The 15,096-nt window shown below is 45.2% G+C and overlaps 1 protein-coding gene across 7 annotated transcripts in view; it reads left to right on the top strand.

The window, feature by feature from the left end:
* The window catches only part of ZFAT (zinc finger and AT-hook domain containing), a 204,346-nt gene that overhangs the window by 113,094 nt on the left and 76,156 nt on the right, over nucleotides 1-15,096 (top strand). For all 7 annotated transcript variants that reach the window (XM_004431048.3, XM_087447423.1, XM_087447421.1 and 4 more), the window contains one exon: nucleotides 12,600-12,688. In XM_004431048.3, the coding sequence (XP_004431105.1) occupies nucleotides 12,600-12,688 (89 nt within the window). The remainder of the gene's footprint in view (nucleotides 1-12,599; nucleotides 12,689-15,096) is intronic.

The raw sequence follows: 15,096 nt of genomic DNA on the forward strand, positions 1-15,096 counted from the left end.
ACCAGTCCATATGTACAAAGAGAGACATTGATCTATAAAGGCCCAGATGAAACCCTTTGCATGTATGTGAACAGTGTATAAGAATTGAATGCAAAAAATTGTGCTGTAACACATTCCCCCCCCTTTTTTTTTTGTGAGGAGGACCAGCCCTGAGCTAACATCCAATGCCAATCCTCCTCTTTTTTGCTGAGGAAGACTGGCCCTGGGCTAACATCCGTGCCCATCTTCCTCCACTTTATATGGGACGCCGCCACAGCATGGCTTAACAAGCGGTGCGTCGGTGCGCATCCGGGATCCGAACCGGCGAACCCCGGGCCGCCGCAGCGGAACGTGCGCACTTAACCGCTTGCGCCACCGGGCTGACCCCTCCCCTTTTTAACTTTAAAGAAGGCCTAGCCATGATGTGCAGTCTAGAAGTTTGTACATGGTTCTGGCCACCCATGGCAGATGGGGAAGGTTAAATGGTGCAGCGCCTTTATGTTATGTACTCAAACAAGAATTCTCTAATCATGAAATAAGCTCTTTGAAGTTCAGTGCTAATTCCTTTGGGTCCCCCCCTCCCCGCAATCCAACCTGCCCTCATACACTTGAGTTAAGAAGTTTTCTGGTAAAATTTACAGAGAGGAATTATCTGCGCTTCAAGCACTCTTGTGTGTGTAATAATTAAACAAGTGGAGAGTTGAACGTGGGAATTAGGTCTGAATGGAGGAAGTACTGTTTTTTTCTCGTGTCTTCGATTTCTAATAAGAGGTCCTGTGGCTACACATTGAAATAGTCTAGGAGACTAAGTATGGAGCTTTTTCCCTCCTCTTTCCTCTAAAAAGCAAAATCACTCTGGGATAAACTAGCTCCACTAGCCCATGGTCTTTACTTCTAAAAACGTACGCTCTAGAACCAGGAAGTTAATAGAAAATGGTATCCGAGCACCAGCTGGTTGATTTTACCCAGTTCATTTACTAGGCTTCAGGGAGCCTGGTCTCTGCACAGCATCCTCATCCCTCTTATCCTTCCTCCAACTCACCCACAGAGAAAATGTTAAGGGATGGGGGTGGGAGTGGGGCCTGCACGGGTATGGTAGGTTTCTGTGGCTTGTCTTCACAGGCTGGATCTGGGTGATGGGCAAGAGAGGGGAGGGCTGATTTGAGGGCCCAGGGGTGCCATTTTATATGTGCACCCTCTCTGGGTCCACCTGAAGCTCTTTTTATCAGGTTTTTATAAACCATAAGATCCACCGGGAATAACCAAAATCGTGGTATACGATGAACCATACAGCTTACTGAACAGTTAGCTTAGACTAATACACAGATTTAACTATTGAGTAGGGCTTGGTTACCTAAAACCTCACCAGAGTAGAGGGGTCTCAGCTGCAAACACCTGGCACAGTGTCTGTATCTTTAATCTAGTTCTGGTGTCAAGCTCTTTTCCTGGTCTTTTATCTGGCTCAGTGCCACCTTCTGTTTCTTTCCATGTCTTGTGCTGATCTATTCCTCCTGTATCAAAGCTGATGTACTAATTACAGAGAATCATCAGTCTCGAAGTCTGCAGTTGCTTGAAGTTCAGCCTTTAAAGTACAGAGACTTCTTAAACTGTATTTTTATTGCCGTAGCTATTTCTGTTCTGATTTTCCATTGCACAAATTACCGCAGATGCTAGAACTGTGCGGATGTGTGCTCTGCAGAATGCCTGCCCAGACGCCTGTCATGCTTCCTGCAGGGTGCTTTTCTCACCTTAGGTGGCAGACCTCTGTGTGCCCGGCTACGTGGAGAGGCAGTAAGGCAGAGTGGGTAAAACTGTGGGCGCAGGACGGCAGGCCCAGGTTGGAACCACCACCTGCCTGTATGACTTTGAACAGGTGCTTCATCATCCCCATTTCTCACAGGAATCTATTAGTTTCCTATGGCTGCTGTAACAAACTACCACAAATTTAGTGGCTTAAAACAACACAGATTTATGATCTGACAACTCTGGAGGTCAGAAGTCTAAAATCAAGGTGTCAGTAGGGTGGCACTCCTTCTGGATGCTCAAGGGGAGAATCTGTTTCTTTAACCTTTCTAGCTTCCAGAGGCTGCCTATATCCTTTGGCTTATGAGCCTCTTCCTCATCTTCAAAGCCAGCAGCATAGCATCTTCCAGCCTCTTTCTGACCCTCTGCTTCCATCATCACATCTCCTCTCTGACTCTGACCCTTCTGTTCCTCTCTTATAAAGACTGTTGCAATTTCATTGGGGCCCCCTGGGTAATCCACAATAATCTCTCATCTCAAGATCCTTGACTTGATCACATCTGCAGAATCCCTTTTGCCACATAAGATAACATTTACAGGTGCTGGGGGTTAGGATCTGGATATCTTTTGGGGAGAGTATTATCAACCTACCATAGTGGGGTGTGGGAAGATTAACTAGGTTCATATTAAGTGTGTCGGTTCATTCTAAGTGTTGGGTAGATGTACCTCTTCCTCCAGTGGTCAGCGTTCTCATATTCCCAAGAAGTCTCAACAACACAGTATAGCAATGGATATTTGTAGTGGTTGACCTATGTCATCTGCGTCATTTAGGAAAGATCAGATTACTCTTCTCTCAAATGTTCTCTTGTTAGGAAGGCACAGTGCAATAGTTAATATTTAAAGAGTATCAGTGTTGAAAAGGGTAAAGTCAGTTTTCTGAAAAATTTACTTATGCAAAATACCACCTTTTTCAGTAAGACTGGATAAATAGTCATAAGACGGCATTTTCACTTTTATGCCTCTAGATATTATTGCTAGTAACAGGTTAGATTTATGCAGATTTCTTTCTCTGAGTATTTTAGTGCTCCTTCAAGTTTGAGGTACACATAAAGTTTGATGTGGCAGGAATGATTTAACAGGTATTTCAAAAAGTTACCCTAAATTAGAAGGAATTTTCCACTGCTGTCTTTCTCTGTATTCTGATGGAATCTAAATGCCGGAAGATGAAGGGGATGGTTTTATTTTCATATGATGGTTTAAGATTTTTTTACCATTCCATTTCTCCCTAGTTTTATATAGAACCCTATTTAAAGTAACTAAGCAGCTGGAACCATCCTCAGGGAAATTCATCAAGCGGAGGAGGGTGTAGAAAGAAACAAAGGAAGCTGACAGGTGCTGTGTTTTCTTTTTTTAAGTTTTTTTTTCTGGTTTTATTGAGTTATAATTGACATATAACATTGTGTTAGTTTAAGGTGTGCAACATAATGGTTTGATATATGTATATATTGTGACATGATTACCATAAAAGGTTTAGTTAATGTCTCTCACCACACATAGTTAACATTTTTGTCTTGTGATGATTAATTTTTTTATTTTATTGAATAAATTTGACAAATAACATTGTGTAAATTTAAAGTGTACGACGTGTTACTTTGATGCATTTATATATTGTAATATGATTGCCATTGTATTGATGTTTATCCCCTTACATAATTATAGTACAATATTATTGTCTATATTCATTATACTGTGCTTTAGCTCTCTATGGCTTAATTACTACTCATGGCAAGTTTGTACCCTTAAACACCATCGGTTTTTATCCTCCCACTCCCCCATATCCTGGTAACCACGATTTTACTCTGTTTTTTTTTTTTAATTAAAAAATTTTATTTTTTTTCGTGAGGAAGACTAGCCCTGAGCTAACATCCGATGCCAATCCTCCTGATTTTGCTGTGGAAGATTGGCCCTGGGCTAACATCCGTACCCATCTTCCTCTACTTTATATGGGACGCCGCCACATCATGGCTTGACAAGCGGTGCCTTGGTTCACGCCTGGGATCCGAACCTACGAACCCCAGGCCGCTGAAGTGGAGCGTGCTCACTTAACCGCTGCACTACCAGGCCGGCCCCTTACTCTGTTTTTTTTTTTTGTTTGACTTTTTTAGATTCCATGTATAAGTGCTATCATACAGTACTTGTCTTTCTCTGCATCTTATCTCACTTAGCATAATGTGCTCAAGGCTCATCCATGTTGTTGCAGATGGCAAGATGTCCTCCCTTCTTATGACTGAGTAATATTCCATTGTGTATATATACCACATCTTTTTAATCCATTCATCCATTGATGGGCATTTAGGTTGTTTCCACATCTTGGCTATTGTGAATGATGCTGCAATAAACATGGGGGTGCCTATATCTTGTCAAAATTCTGTTTTCATTTCCTTTGGGTATATACCCAGTAGTAGAACTGCTGGATCACATGGTAGATCTATTTTTAATCTCTTGAGGAACCTCCATATGGTTTTCCGTAGTGGTTGGACCAATTTACATTGCCACCAACAGTGTGTGAGGGTTTCCACATCCTCGCCAAGGTGCTGTGCGTTTTCTAAGTGCTGGTCACCAGGCTGAGGGCTTCATGCATCCTGGAGTGAGGCCCCCCACAGCTGCCAGCAAGTGAGGGGTGATTGCCTTTATTTTTAGTAGGCCCCTCTGCTCTGCTGGGGATAACCTTCTGCTTGATCACAGGGGCCTCATCAGGCAGGTGCTCTGCTGGCTCCCCCCCTCGCCCTCCTGCACAGTCACCTTTCTGTCTGCAGCAGAAAGAAATGCAAACAGAAGGGAGTCCCAGCTCCCTCAGGGTTGTGTCACCTCTCGTGGTCTAACCCAAGGCAGAGTAACAAGGATTTCTGTTCCTTCCTTCCCCCGTCCTCCCTCCAAATCCTGTCCCCTCTATGCTAACAGGACAAGCTGAGTAAGACCTGAGTAAAGGACAGTCAGGATTACCTGACTTCACACCCTGTGCTTCCCTTTACTGTCTGGTGGTACTTGAATTTGGCTGACAACCCGTCACCAGGTCCAGCCAGCACTCTGCAGATCAGAGATCAGCTTTGTTCCATCAGCCAGTTATCCACAGAATGCTGGCTGGAGAGCTCACATCAGACAGAGAAACAGACCCCTTCCAAGAAAACTTAAAAACAGAGAAAGATTCTCAAAGATGGTACCACACCTTTTGAGGGATGAACATAAATAGTGGAGGTGACATTTCCACCCCCCACCCTCCCGTCTTTGAAGGGCGTTGTACCAGATCACACATTTTGAGGGAAATAGGAGCTGGTAGTGAAACGTGTTTCCAGAATGAGCCGCAGTATCTGCAGTGGAACTTTCCAGCGAGCCTGGCACTCAGAACGATGGCTCGCTGAAAATCACTGGGGCAAATAATGCTGATGGTGTTCTTTTTGTTACCACCTGCGACAGCAGCCAGCATAATCCACAAGCTGTCATGCAGTCCTCAGACTTTATCTCTGAACTACCTGACACATTTTTTCTTTCTTGAACTAATTTGATGTCAGGTCCCGACCCCCTTCTGGGGAAGGTAGCCTGACTGTTCTGTGTGGTTTTTTTCCCCTTACCTTTTTAAAATTACACATATACAAAAAAAGTGCATGATGGTAAGTGTACAGCCTAGTGGATTATCACAGAGGAAGCACACCCATGTAACCACATCCTGGGAGAAGACGGAACGTTCCAGCCCCTCAGAAGCCCTCCCCACCCCTCCTCCCAATCATTCTCCTCTCTCCTTCTCCAGGTCGCTGCTGTCCAGACTTCTGACACCATCACTTGATCTTGCTTGTGTTTGAACTTCATATAAATGGATTCATAGAATACTGCTGTTTTGTGCCTGGCTTCTTCCTTTTAATATTGTATTTGTGAGACTCATCTAGGTTGTTGATTTTGACCTTTAACATCTGGGCCTCTGGGTCAAATAAGAAGAATTTCATAAGTAACTGAGATTCTAAATTCTGTGGTTTTAACCAGGAAGACTTTGTTCCCGCAATTAGCTTTTTTCACTGTGGCGATGTTTTTGCAGTAAGCTTGGAGTGCTTTCCTCAAAGAAGTGTTTCTCCAGAAAATGGAATGACTCAGCTTTCTTTTGTCCTCCTTTTGACAAGACTTGGCTCAGAATGACTTTTGACTGTTGGCAAAAGTTCAATTCTGCCTCAGAAGACAACAGGTGACCACCCCTGAGATTATTCACAAGGTTAGGCCACTGTCTTCTCCTTGTGAAGAAGAGGGGCAAAGGTGCGTGGTCAGAAGGAGCACCGTAAATCATTGTACAGCTGCTCAGGGCTGGGGCGGTGTTCTGAAGTCAGTGAGCTCTTTGAACCTCAGGTTCAGGAATCACTGATATCGTTTTACGATTCCCTGTTGAAAGACCTGTCTCCCGGACTGTGTGCCGTAGTGGGTGGGATGAAACATCCCTGCCTCTCAGAAATGGATGCTAAGTTATCTGCAATGCTTTCTGTTGCACAGAAAACATTGAAACAACAGTCACAAAAATCTAAGCCCTTCCCGCAAGTGTGCCCACAATTCTATCATCTAACAAATTATTCTTTTTAAAATTCTTTTTCTATATTTATTCATGTTCGTGTGGAATGATTACATAGTTATGATTAAAGCATAAATATCATTCTTTTAGTCTTAGAATTAATATTAAAGTTATTTTTGTTTTATAGAGTCCATGAATAATACATTTTAATAGTTGTATAATGTTCCATTAAGGTGGTGATCATGAGTTACATAACCGTTCCCTTATTTTTGGACAATGTATTATTTCCTTTTTTCCTCCCATTATTATACCGCATGTTGCAGGGAGCCCTTTCTTGAATATAAACTTTTCCTCTTTTGGATTAGTTCCTTAGGACACATTTCCAGGAGCAGGATGGCTCTTTCGTTTTTTGGTGGTTTTAATCGTGCATTGCGCTGTCAACTTACTTTTCAAAAAATTGTACCAGAAACATGAAGTGTTCCAGCTTAACTCTTTCATTTTTAGCACTCCATGTTATTTAAAATGTTCAGTTTCTTAGTTTAATGGGTATCAGATCTTACCATATTGTTATAATTTTTAGTTATTTGATAACTGTAAAATCGAACAGGCAAATTAGAGGGTTAAACGGATTAAGTGAGTTAATGTGCATGAAGCGTTTGTAGCGTTGACTGCTTCATAGTGCTCTCTGTGTGTTTGCTGTCATTGGACTTCTTTTGATTGATTAAAGCTGATTTAATCCTCTCTTGAGTGAATTGTTTGTTCCTGTCCTTTTTTTATCTGTTTGCTGTCTGGGGTCTTGGTGTTTTATATTCATATGTTCACTCTTCATTCAACAGCTGTATTTGTTGGGACTCTCTTGGTTGCAGTTGATAGAAACTCATTTGAGGTCACTGAAGCAGAAAAGGGGCATTTATTGTAACGATGCCAGGGGATCTTATAGAGACTCGGGGTCTGCATGTTTTCAGTTACTTCTTCCCAGAACTGTCTTCATCTCCTCTCCATGTGGCTGGGTCTTCCTCATCCTTCCACCTTAGCTTGACCGTCACTTCCTCACAGAGGCCTTCCCTCACAACCTAGCCCCATGGCCACACCCTGTCCTCCACCATGTCACCCTGATTCCTTTGTAGCTTGGTTGTAATCTGTAATTATTTATTTGTGTGCTTGCTTCTTGTCCATCTAGGCGATGAGCTCCGTGAGGCAGGGGCTCTGTTGTCTGCTGTGCTGTAGGTCAGGTGTGGTCCTGGCACACGTTGGCCCACTCATGCATGCTGAGTCAATGAACCCAGCCAGCCTGGTGACTGTCTTCTCATTCACCTTTGCTTGTCTCCTTCCTTCGTTCTGTTGTCCTCTCTCTGTCTCTCTTTGCTGCTCTACCCCCTGCAGATTGGCTTGTTTACTTATTTAATCCACAGGGTGAAAATATAATTACCAACAGCTCCTGAGTTCCATGCTTCGGATCCAGACAATTCAAATCCCTGACTCGCCTTGGGTCAGTTGTCCACCACGGTCTAGTCACCTGAGGCTGGGGGTGGGAGATGATGGGCAGGGCCACATCGCAAGCTCTAAGGGTGCCCTGTGTGATCTTGGTGATTATGGGAGGGAGAGCGAGTGTGGCTGAGCAGACATTCCCTTGGGACGCTCCTGTAACTTACTGCTAGCCTTACAGCCAGCACGCGCTCACTGCTGAGCACAAGGACGTGGAGTGAGAAGTGTACTGTCCCTGTGCCCAGAGTACCTGCAGCCCAGCGAGGGTGCCAGATGGACCAACCAAAGATGAATTAATGAGCCACTTGGGTGATTAGGCACTTTGGACACAGCAGTGGACAATACAAACAGCAATGAAAGCAAAACCCACTGTCATGAAGCTAAACGATAAACAGAATAAACCAATAAAATATATGGTCTCTTACAATGGAGATATGAAAATATCTTAAATATTGAGAAAGTTGAGGTATGAAAATTAAAATATGAATGTGAAATGATTCCGTTTCAATATGAAAATGTTACAAGATGAGGAATGATAAAAGTGAATCAGTAAAGGGGATGGGGACTGTAATTTTAAATAGGACAGTCTTCAAGGATTCAGTGAGAAGATGACATTCAAATGAAGACTTGAGGGGAATGAGCCAGCAGAGCCTGGGGGCATCTGGGCAGGGCACCCTAGGCCATGGGGACAGCAAGTACAAAGGCCTGGGGGTGGAGTGGGCCTACTGTGTGCATGGATGGGGTTGGGGAGGGTAGTGCATGAGCTCAGAGGATCCTGCAGCCGTTGTAAGGTGTTCAAGCATTCCTCTGGGTGGAGACAAGGTGAGAGAGGTTGCTGGGGGCAGGATGAGAGAAGGCTTCTATAAACTCTTTGAATACATATTATAACTGCTTACACTTTACCAGAATTTTACAAGCACTTTCCTCTGCTCTGTCTTTATTCTTTCTGTTTTCAGGTGTGTTATCTTAGGCTGGCTTCATTAGACCTGTCCTTGGATGGTCCCAGAGAGTATCAGGGAGGTCAAAGCAATGGGACTTGTGGGGTCCTGCCTCAGCTCTCCCGAGTGGCTGCGGTGGAGAAGGGTCCACTGCTGGGTTGCCCATGTGTACCGTCAGCCTCTTGTCTCAGGGGGCTGCTTTTCAGGTGCTTGCCAGTCCTGTGTCTGAGCAGCCCTGTCTCTCTCTCTCTCTCTCCATGACGTGACAGGTTGCTCAGATTCTTGATCTTGGTTCCTCATCTGTAAAAGGGGTGACACTGCCTGCTCCCCGGGCTTTGGGGTGCATGGGTGAGATGGTACACATCAAGTCACAGCACAGCTGCTGATGGCCGGTAGCTCAGAAGGTAGAGCCAGGCAGGTATGTTGTGTGAAAAATGAATTAAGTTGTAAAAACAAATCAACCTCTTTTTTCCTCTGTAATTGTTCTTTTCTTTTCCTGGGATGCTGTGTGATCCGCATCCACATATAGCCATTGATGTTCATCTGCCAGCCCTTTGAAGTCACTCTAAACTCGAGTAAAGATTAGGTTTTCCAGTCGGCTCTCGCAGTAATTCTTAGGAGAATCTTGATAGAAAACAATCTGATAGTCTCAAAGCATTGCACTTTTATGATTAGTCATGAATCTGCATTGCATTATTTTAATTAGGCAGCAAAAGATTATGTCCAGTCCTCTCCCAGGCCTGTTTGGTAGGGGCTGTCAGTGGTCGTTGAAAACATTTGTAATATTTATTGCTAGAGCTCTGATGCCTCGGTGAGGGATGGCTTTGAGGAGCTGCCTCTTTCCTTGTCTCTTGCAGAGCCTCGGGAGTATATCCATAAAAGGCTGGCTCTTTGTCTCAAACAAGGCGACTCCATTTATTCATTTCAGGACTCCGTCTTAGCACTTAATCTTTTACTCTTTGATCCAAGTGTATTGATAATGAGTGACAAAATATTTATCAACTTGGATAATGGTTATATCCACTTTCCTCCCTCCACTATGGCGGTGAAGAACCCACACCATTTTGCTCAGGCTGCCTGACACAGTAATAATGTATTTATATGAGCCACAAATCACTGGAGAAGTGTGGGTGGCCAAGATTATGTGGAAGATGTGTAGAAATGTGTGGCCTTATGTTGGAAAAAAGATGATGCTGTATTTAAGAAAAAGTGTTAATTGCTCTCTAATTATGACTTGTCTGCCTTTCATGGGAAAGAAAAGTTTTCCTCATGCTTTGGACTGCCAGAATTAATAGAATCTAGAATTGGTGCTCCTTCACCTAGAATGACAGGTGCAATTATAGTATGAATATGTTGATACTGTTGTTTCCCTTTTGCTGCTCCTATTGAAAGTGTTATTCGTGTAAGATGTGTAAAATTTCCGTTTTGTTTCTTGCCGAGTTCAGTTCAGTAAAATGCACGGAATACGTTCAGTATGTGCCATGCCCTCAGGCACTGGGGATGCCAAGACGAGTAAGACATGGTCCCTGCCTGTGGGCAGTCAGTGGCAGCCCCAGGCTTGTGAACAGGTGATGACAGTGCTGCAGAGTCAGGGCATGGAGAGAAGTATGTGGAGAGTGTGTGGGGGCGTGCAGAGGGGCTGGCTCTGAGCCCCAGTACCAGAGATGTTGTTCACCTTGAGTTTTGAGTTAAAGTGAAGAATGGCCAGATGCTGAGAGGCAGTGCATCTCAAGCATAGTGCATGTTAGCAAAGACTCGGGGTTCTGAGACTGCAAAGGCAAGGCAGAATGTTCTGAGAACTCAAGGAGTTCTGTGTCACAGAGCCTAACGTACAGAGGGGAAGGCAAAACAGGAAGTCAGAGAGAGGAATCATGCAGGGAGAGTTAGTTCTGGTTCTGGAGGGCCTTCTGTGCTGTACTCTGGAAGTTTAGCTTTGTTCTGTAGTTGGAGTCATCGGTGGGTTATGCAAGAAGAGCCGTGGGAGAGTTTATGTGTTAGATCATCTGGATGGAGGATGGGGCATCAGGATGTATGTACGTATAGAGAATGGATGGATGATAGTTGGATTAGTGATTGATGGTAGATGGATGATAGATGAATGGATAATTAATGGATCAATGATGGATGGGAGGGTTACCTGAAGGCAAGGAAACCAGTTCACAGGCTTTTGTTGTGCAAGAAAGAAGTGAGGATGGTCGAAACCAGGGTGGAGGTATTAGAAACAGAGAACTATTTAGGAGATGAAATCAGATGCTGAAAAAATGAGATGAATGAGGTTAGAGTCATGGAGATGTTGAGGAAGGCTGCCAGGTCTCTGACTTGGGTAATCAGGTGGGTGATAAAGTGGAAAGGCTGGAGGTGGAACCCATTTGATGGGTAGAATAATGAGCCCAATTAAGAAAGTGTGGGACAGCTAAGCAGCAGTCCAGCAGACAGTTGGATACTCAAATCTCAGCTTCAAAGAAGGGTAGAAGATGTAGAAGAATGTAACAAAATAAGAGTAGAAGATGTGGATTTTGGCATCAACATTTACAAAAGCCCCCGGGGACAGCTATGGGCAAGGATGCTTGTGGAAGGAGAAGAATAGGAGTGTGGGGTGAAATATTGTGCAACATCAGTGTATAAAAGATGTAGATGGGAGAGAATGCCTTGAGGATACTCAGAACAAAGAGTCAGAGAGCCCAGGGAGGCAGGAGTGTGGTGGATTCAGAGGAGCAGAGGATTTCCAGAGCACGGCCTGTTAGCAGAGCCATGGGCAGTCAAGTCCAGTAAAATGAGGACTGGAATCTGCCGCTGGCCTGGCGTCATGGAGTTCACCTTGGTGAGGACAGGTTTTAGGGTGAGCTGGTGCCATCAGCCAGTTTTTGTTGGGCTCAAGAGTGCATAGGAAGGGAGTGTGGAGGCTGCAGAGATAGACAACCTTTTCACCCAGCTTGTCTGGGAAGGAATGTTGTGAGAGGTCCCCAGAAGGAGCCCGCGTTCCTGTGATGCCACGTGCAGTGGCTGTGGTCGTGGTTCCCGGAGGAGGCTTGTACCATTAGAAGCTGCTTGGGGAACCATTTGCTGCTATGAGAAGTAGGTCATATTTATATTTTGTTGCACATGTTTGCATTATTACAAGTTGAGGTTTTACTTATGCTTATCGGGGGGTAAAAAATGTAGTGTGCCCTGTATGTCCATAATGTGTTTTAACATGTGTGCCTGTTCATCCGTTATTGAATGTTTACATATTGGTGAAACATTAATCCTCTAAAAAGAGCAAGATTTTGCATTTCTCTGTAGTTTTCTTTCTAGCATCCCCTCCAATCTGCCTTGTACACTCCTGCCGGAGTTGGGAGTTCCAAAACACTCCCTGGCCGAATGGCATTCTGCAGATTCTCCTGGCTCTCAAGATAACGCCCAGGCTCCCAGTGAGATGCTGCAGGCCTTGATGTACTGGCCCCACAGCCTCTCCAGGGTCAGCTCTTGACTCTCACCAGACCTCACTTTAGGTGCCGGAAGGAAGATCCAGCTGCTCCACTTTCCTGACCACCCCGGGGTCCATACCTCTGTGCTGTCACCCATGTGCACCCCTCTCCTTCTATGCTTCTTTCCACTAGTCAGCTGGACACACCCTTTCTCTTTCTTTAGGAGCCTGCCCACTTGTCATTGCTCATGGCATCCCCACCCCCGCCCCTGAGGAGCTGGCTGTTCCTCTCCCACCATGGCGAGCTCCCTTCCGTTCCCACCTGTGGTAGACTGAGCAGGCTCCCTCGAGTCTGTGCACTTACTTGCTGGTTCGCCTCTGAGAATCTGGACACCTGGATGGCAAGGGGCATCTTGGTGTATCTGGCTCTGGGCCTGGCAATTCATTCACACGTGGGAGCTGTTAGCCTGACGATGCTGACCTTGTCCTCCCTTCTTTCCAGGGAAGCAGTTTAAGTGCACGGTATGTGACTACACGGCGGCCCAGAAGCCACAGCTGCTGCGGCACATGGAGCAGCACGCCTCCTTCAAGGTAAGAGGGCTCGGGAGGTGGGGCGGGTGTTCGAGCTGGAAAGCCATCACTTTTCAAATGAAGATGGAGAGAGCATCCTTGCATTATTTTTGGTATTCCCTTCACTTTGGGCCCCTTAGGCATCAGTTTACTCCATGCTCTCTCCTTCTAGAAGTGTAGCGTTTCTCTGTACTTTGGGAACCAAGTCCAGAAACAGTGTGTAAGAGCATGCAGGCTAGAGAAAGGCACACTCTTACCATAAAAACCTGCAGTGATTTAGAGGAAAGAGTGCGGGCTTTCGGAACAGTATGTGTGCTTTCAGATCTTGGATTCCTCGGGTAAATCACCTGATAGAACAGGTGTGATGAGCCATCTGGCAGGCTGGTGTAAGAGCTGGAGATGGTGGTCAGAGTGCCCACAGCAGTGCCCAGCATCTAACAGGTACTTGGGAGATGGTGGCTCTCCGTATTCTTTTAATACCTCTAACTGATGTTTCTGTGGTGTAGGTGGTCGTATCCGCTTGGCCACTGCTTATGGGGCAATTACTGAAAACAACAACCGTGGTCCAGTGAATTTGTTTAATAAAGAATTCTGCTTGGCACTTGGCAACTTGACCCTTAGAGTTGATGATGCTGGCATATACTCATGGAAGCGGGAAACATTGTGTTCTAAAATGTTTGCTGAAGTTGTGTCCACTGCTAACTCCCAGAAAATGGTGGGATGTGGAAGGGACCATTGGTCACCACACTCAGAGGTTGCGTTTATTGAGCATCTACTGTATGCCCACACTGTGCCAGGAGCCTCATACCCCTCACCTCAGATCTCCCCACAGCAGATGTTCTTGTCCCTGTTTGACAAGTGAAGAACCTGAACTTGAAGTTGACTGATCACCTCTTAGTCTTTCTGCCACGACCACATCCATGGATTTCAGTCACTGTTGTAATATTGACCAGTGTGTGCTGTCACCACTTCTGTGGTGGCAAGGACCCTCCCCATTGACAAGTTCATCTGATGGTCAGAACAGCCTTGTGAGAGATGAGTTCTCCTGATCTCTCCTCTTGTAGGGAAGAAACCAAGTGGCTCAGAGTGGTTCAGGGCAGATGTGCTTTCAATATCCAGGGAGTGAGGGAGCGGGGACTTGGCCCTCGTCTGTGAGTCCTTGGCCCGAACGTTTCGCCCGAACGTGTCTCGCTATGTCTTCTCAGTTACTCGTTGCGGGCAGAAAGAGGGAAATTGGGAAAACTGAGGATGTTGTACCTGTAGCTGCTTTAATGTCTGCATTGAACCTGTGTTTCTTAGGTGAGACCCACGTGTCGCCTGGTGGGAGTGTTGCAGCCGCGGAGGTTCTTCATTGTTATGCATATTTTGTACATAATTAAAATTAAGAGCTTTATTTCACATTTCACAGCTCATAGATGAGTTTCTTTGGGGGATGCTAGATTTTCTTACACTAATGCAGTTAAAGGACTAGAGGACAGAGAGCTAAGGCAACTCTCACTTTATAGATGAGAAACTTAGACCCAGTGAGGTTAATTATTTTCATTTATTCCTTGGTTTTCAGTGTGGAACACTTTCCTTTCCTAACCAGACACAGCTGAACAGTCTGTCTGCTCTGTGATCCTCATTGTTTTCTTTCTAAGATTTGTGGAGTTTTTGGTTTATGTGCAGAGGAAATGGATTTGGGTTGGGTCTATTTAAGGTGTCAGTCTCACATGCAGATCCCAGCTTTTTCCTGTGGTCACACAGTTGCTGTCCACCGCTGGACATCGGGAGCTGCTGAGCTAAGCTGGACCTTGGGTCATGGCCGGTTTCCCGTGGGCTCCCTGTGGATTTAGGCGTCCTGCCTACTGAGCGTTACCTCTGCTGGGAAGTGATTCAGGGCTGAGTGAGAACCGCCAAGTCAAACCTTGGCTTCTCTGTTCCCACAGCTTAGGGTACCCTTCTAGTATAAGTTAGTTTAAGTAGTGTTTCTCAGTTAACTGGGACTGACATGGCAAAATGAAATGGATTCCTGCCAACCACCCTCATCCTAAGTAGTAAATACTCTTTCTCTTTCCTCTCTGCCCTCCCCTGTATTAATTTTCTATTACTGCCACAACAAATTACCCCCAACTCAGTAGTTTAAAACAACACAGGTTTATTATCTTATAGTTCTGTAGTTCAGAATTCCAACACGGTCACACTGAACTAAAGTCAAGGTGATGGCAGGGCTGTGTTGTTTCTGGAGGCTCTAGGAGAAAATCCATTTCCTCACATTTTCTGGCTTCTAGAGACCAACCGCGTTCCTTGGCTCGTGGCCCCTTCCTCCATCTTCAAAGCCAGCAATACAGCATCCTTCATCATATCTCCTTCTCTCACTCTCTTCTGCCTCCCTCTTCCACATGTAAGGAGGCTTGTGATTACAGTGAGCCCACCTGAATAACTCAGGG

The sequence above is a fragment of the Ceratotherium simum genome, chromosome 23 (assembly GCF_057802395.1).
Source record: "Ceratotherium simum simum isolate JZ-2026a chromosome 23, ASM5780239v1, whole genome shotgun sequence".
In the NCBI taxonomy this organism is placed as follows: domain Eukaryota; kingdom Metazoa; phylum Chordata; class Mammalia; order Perissodactyla; family Rhinocerotidae; genus Ceratotherium; species Ceratotherium simum.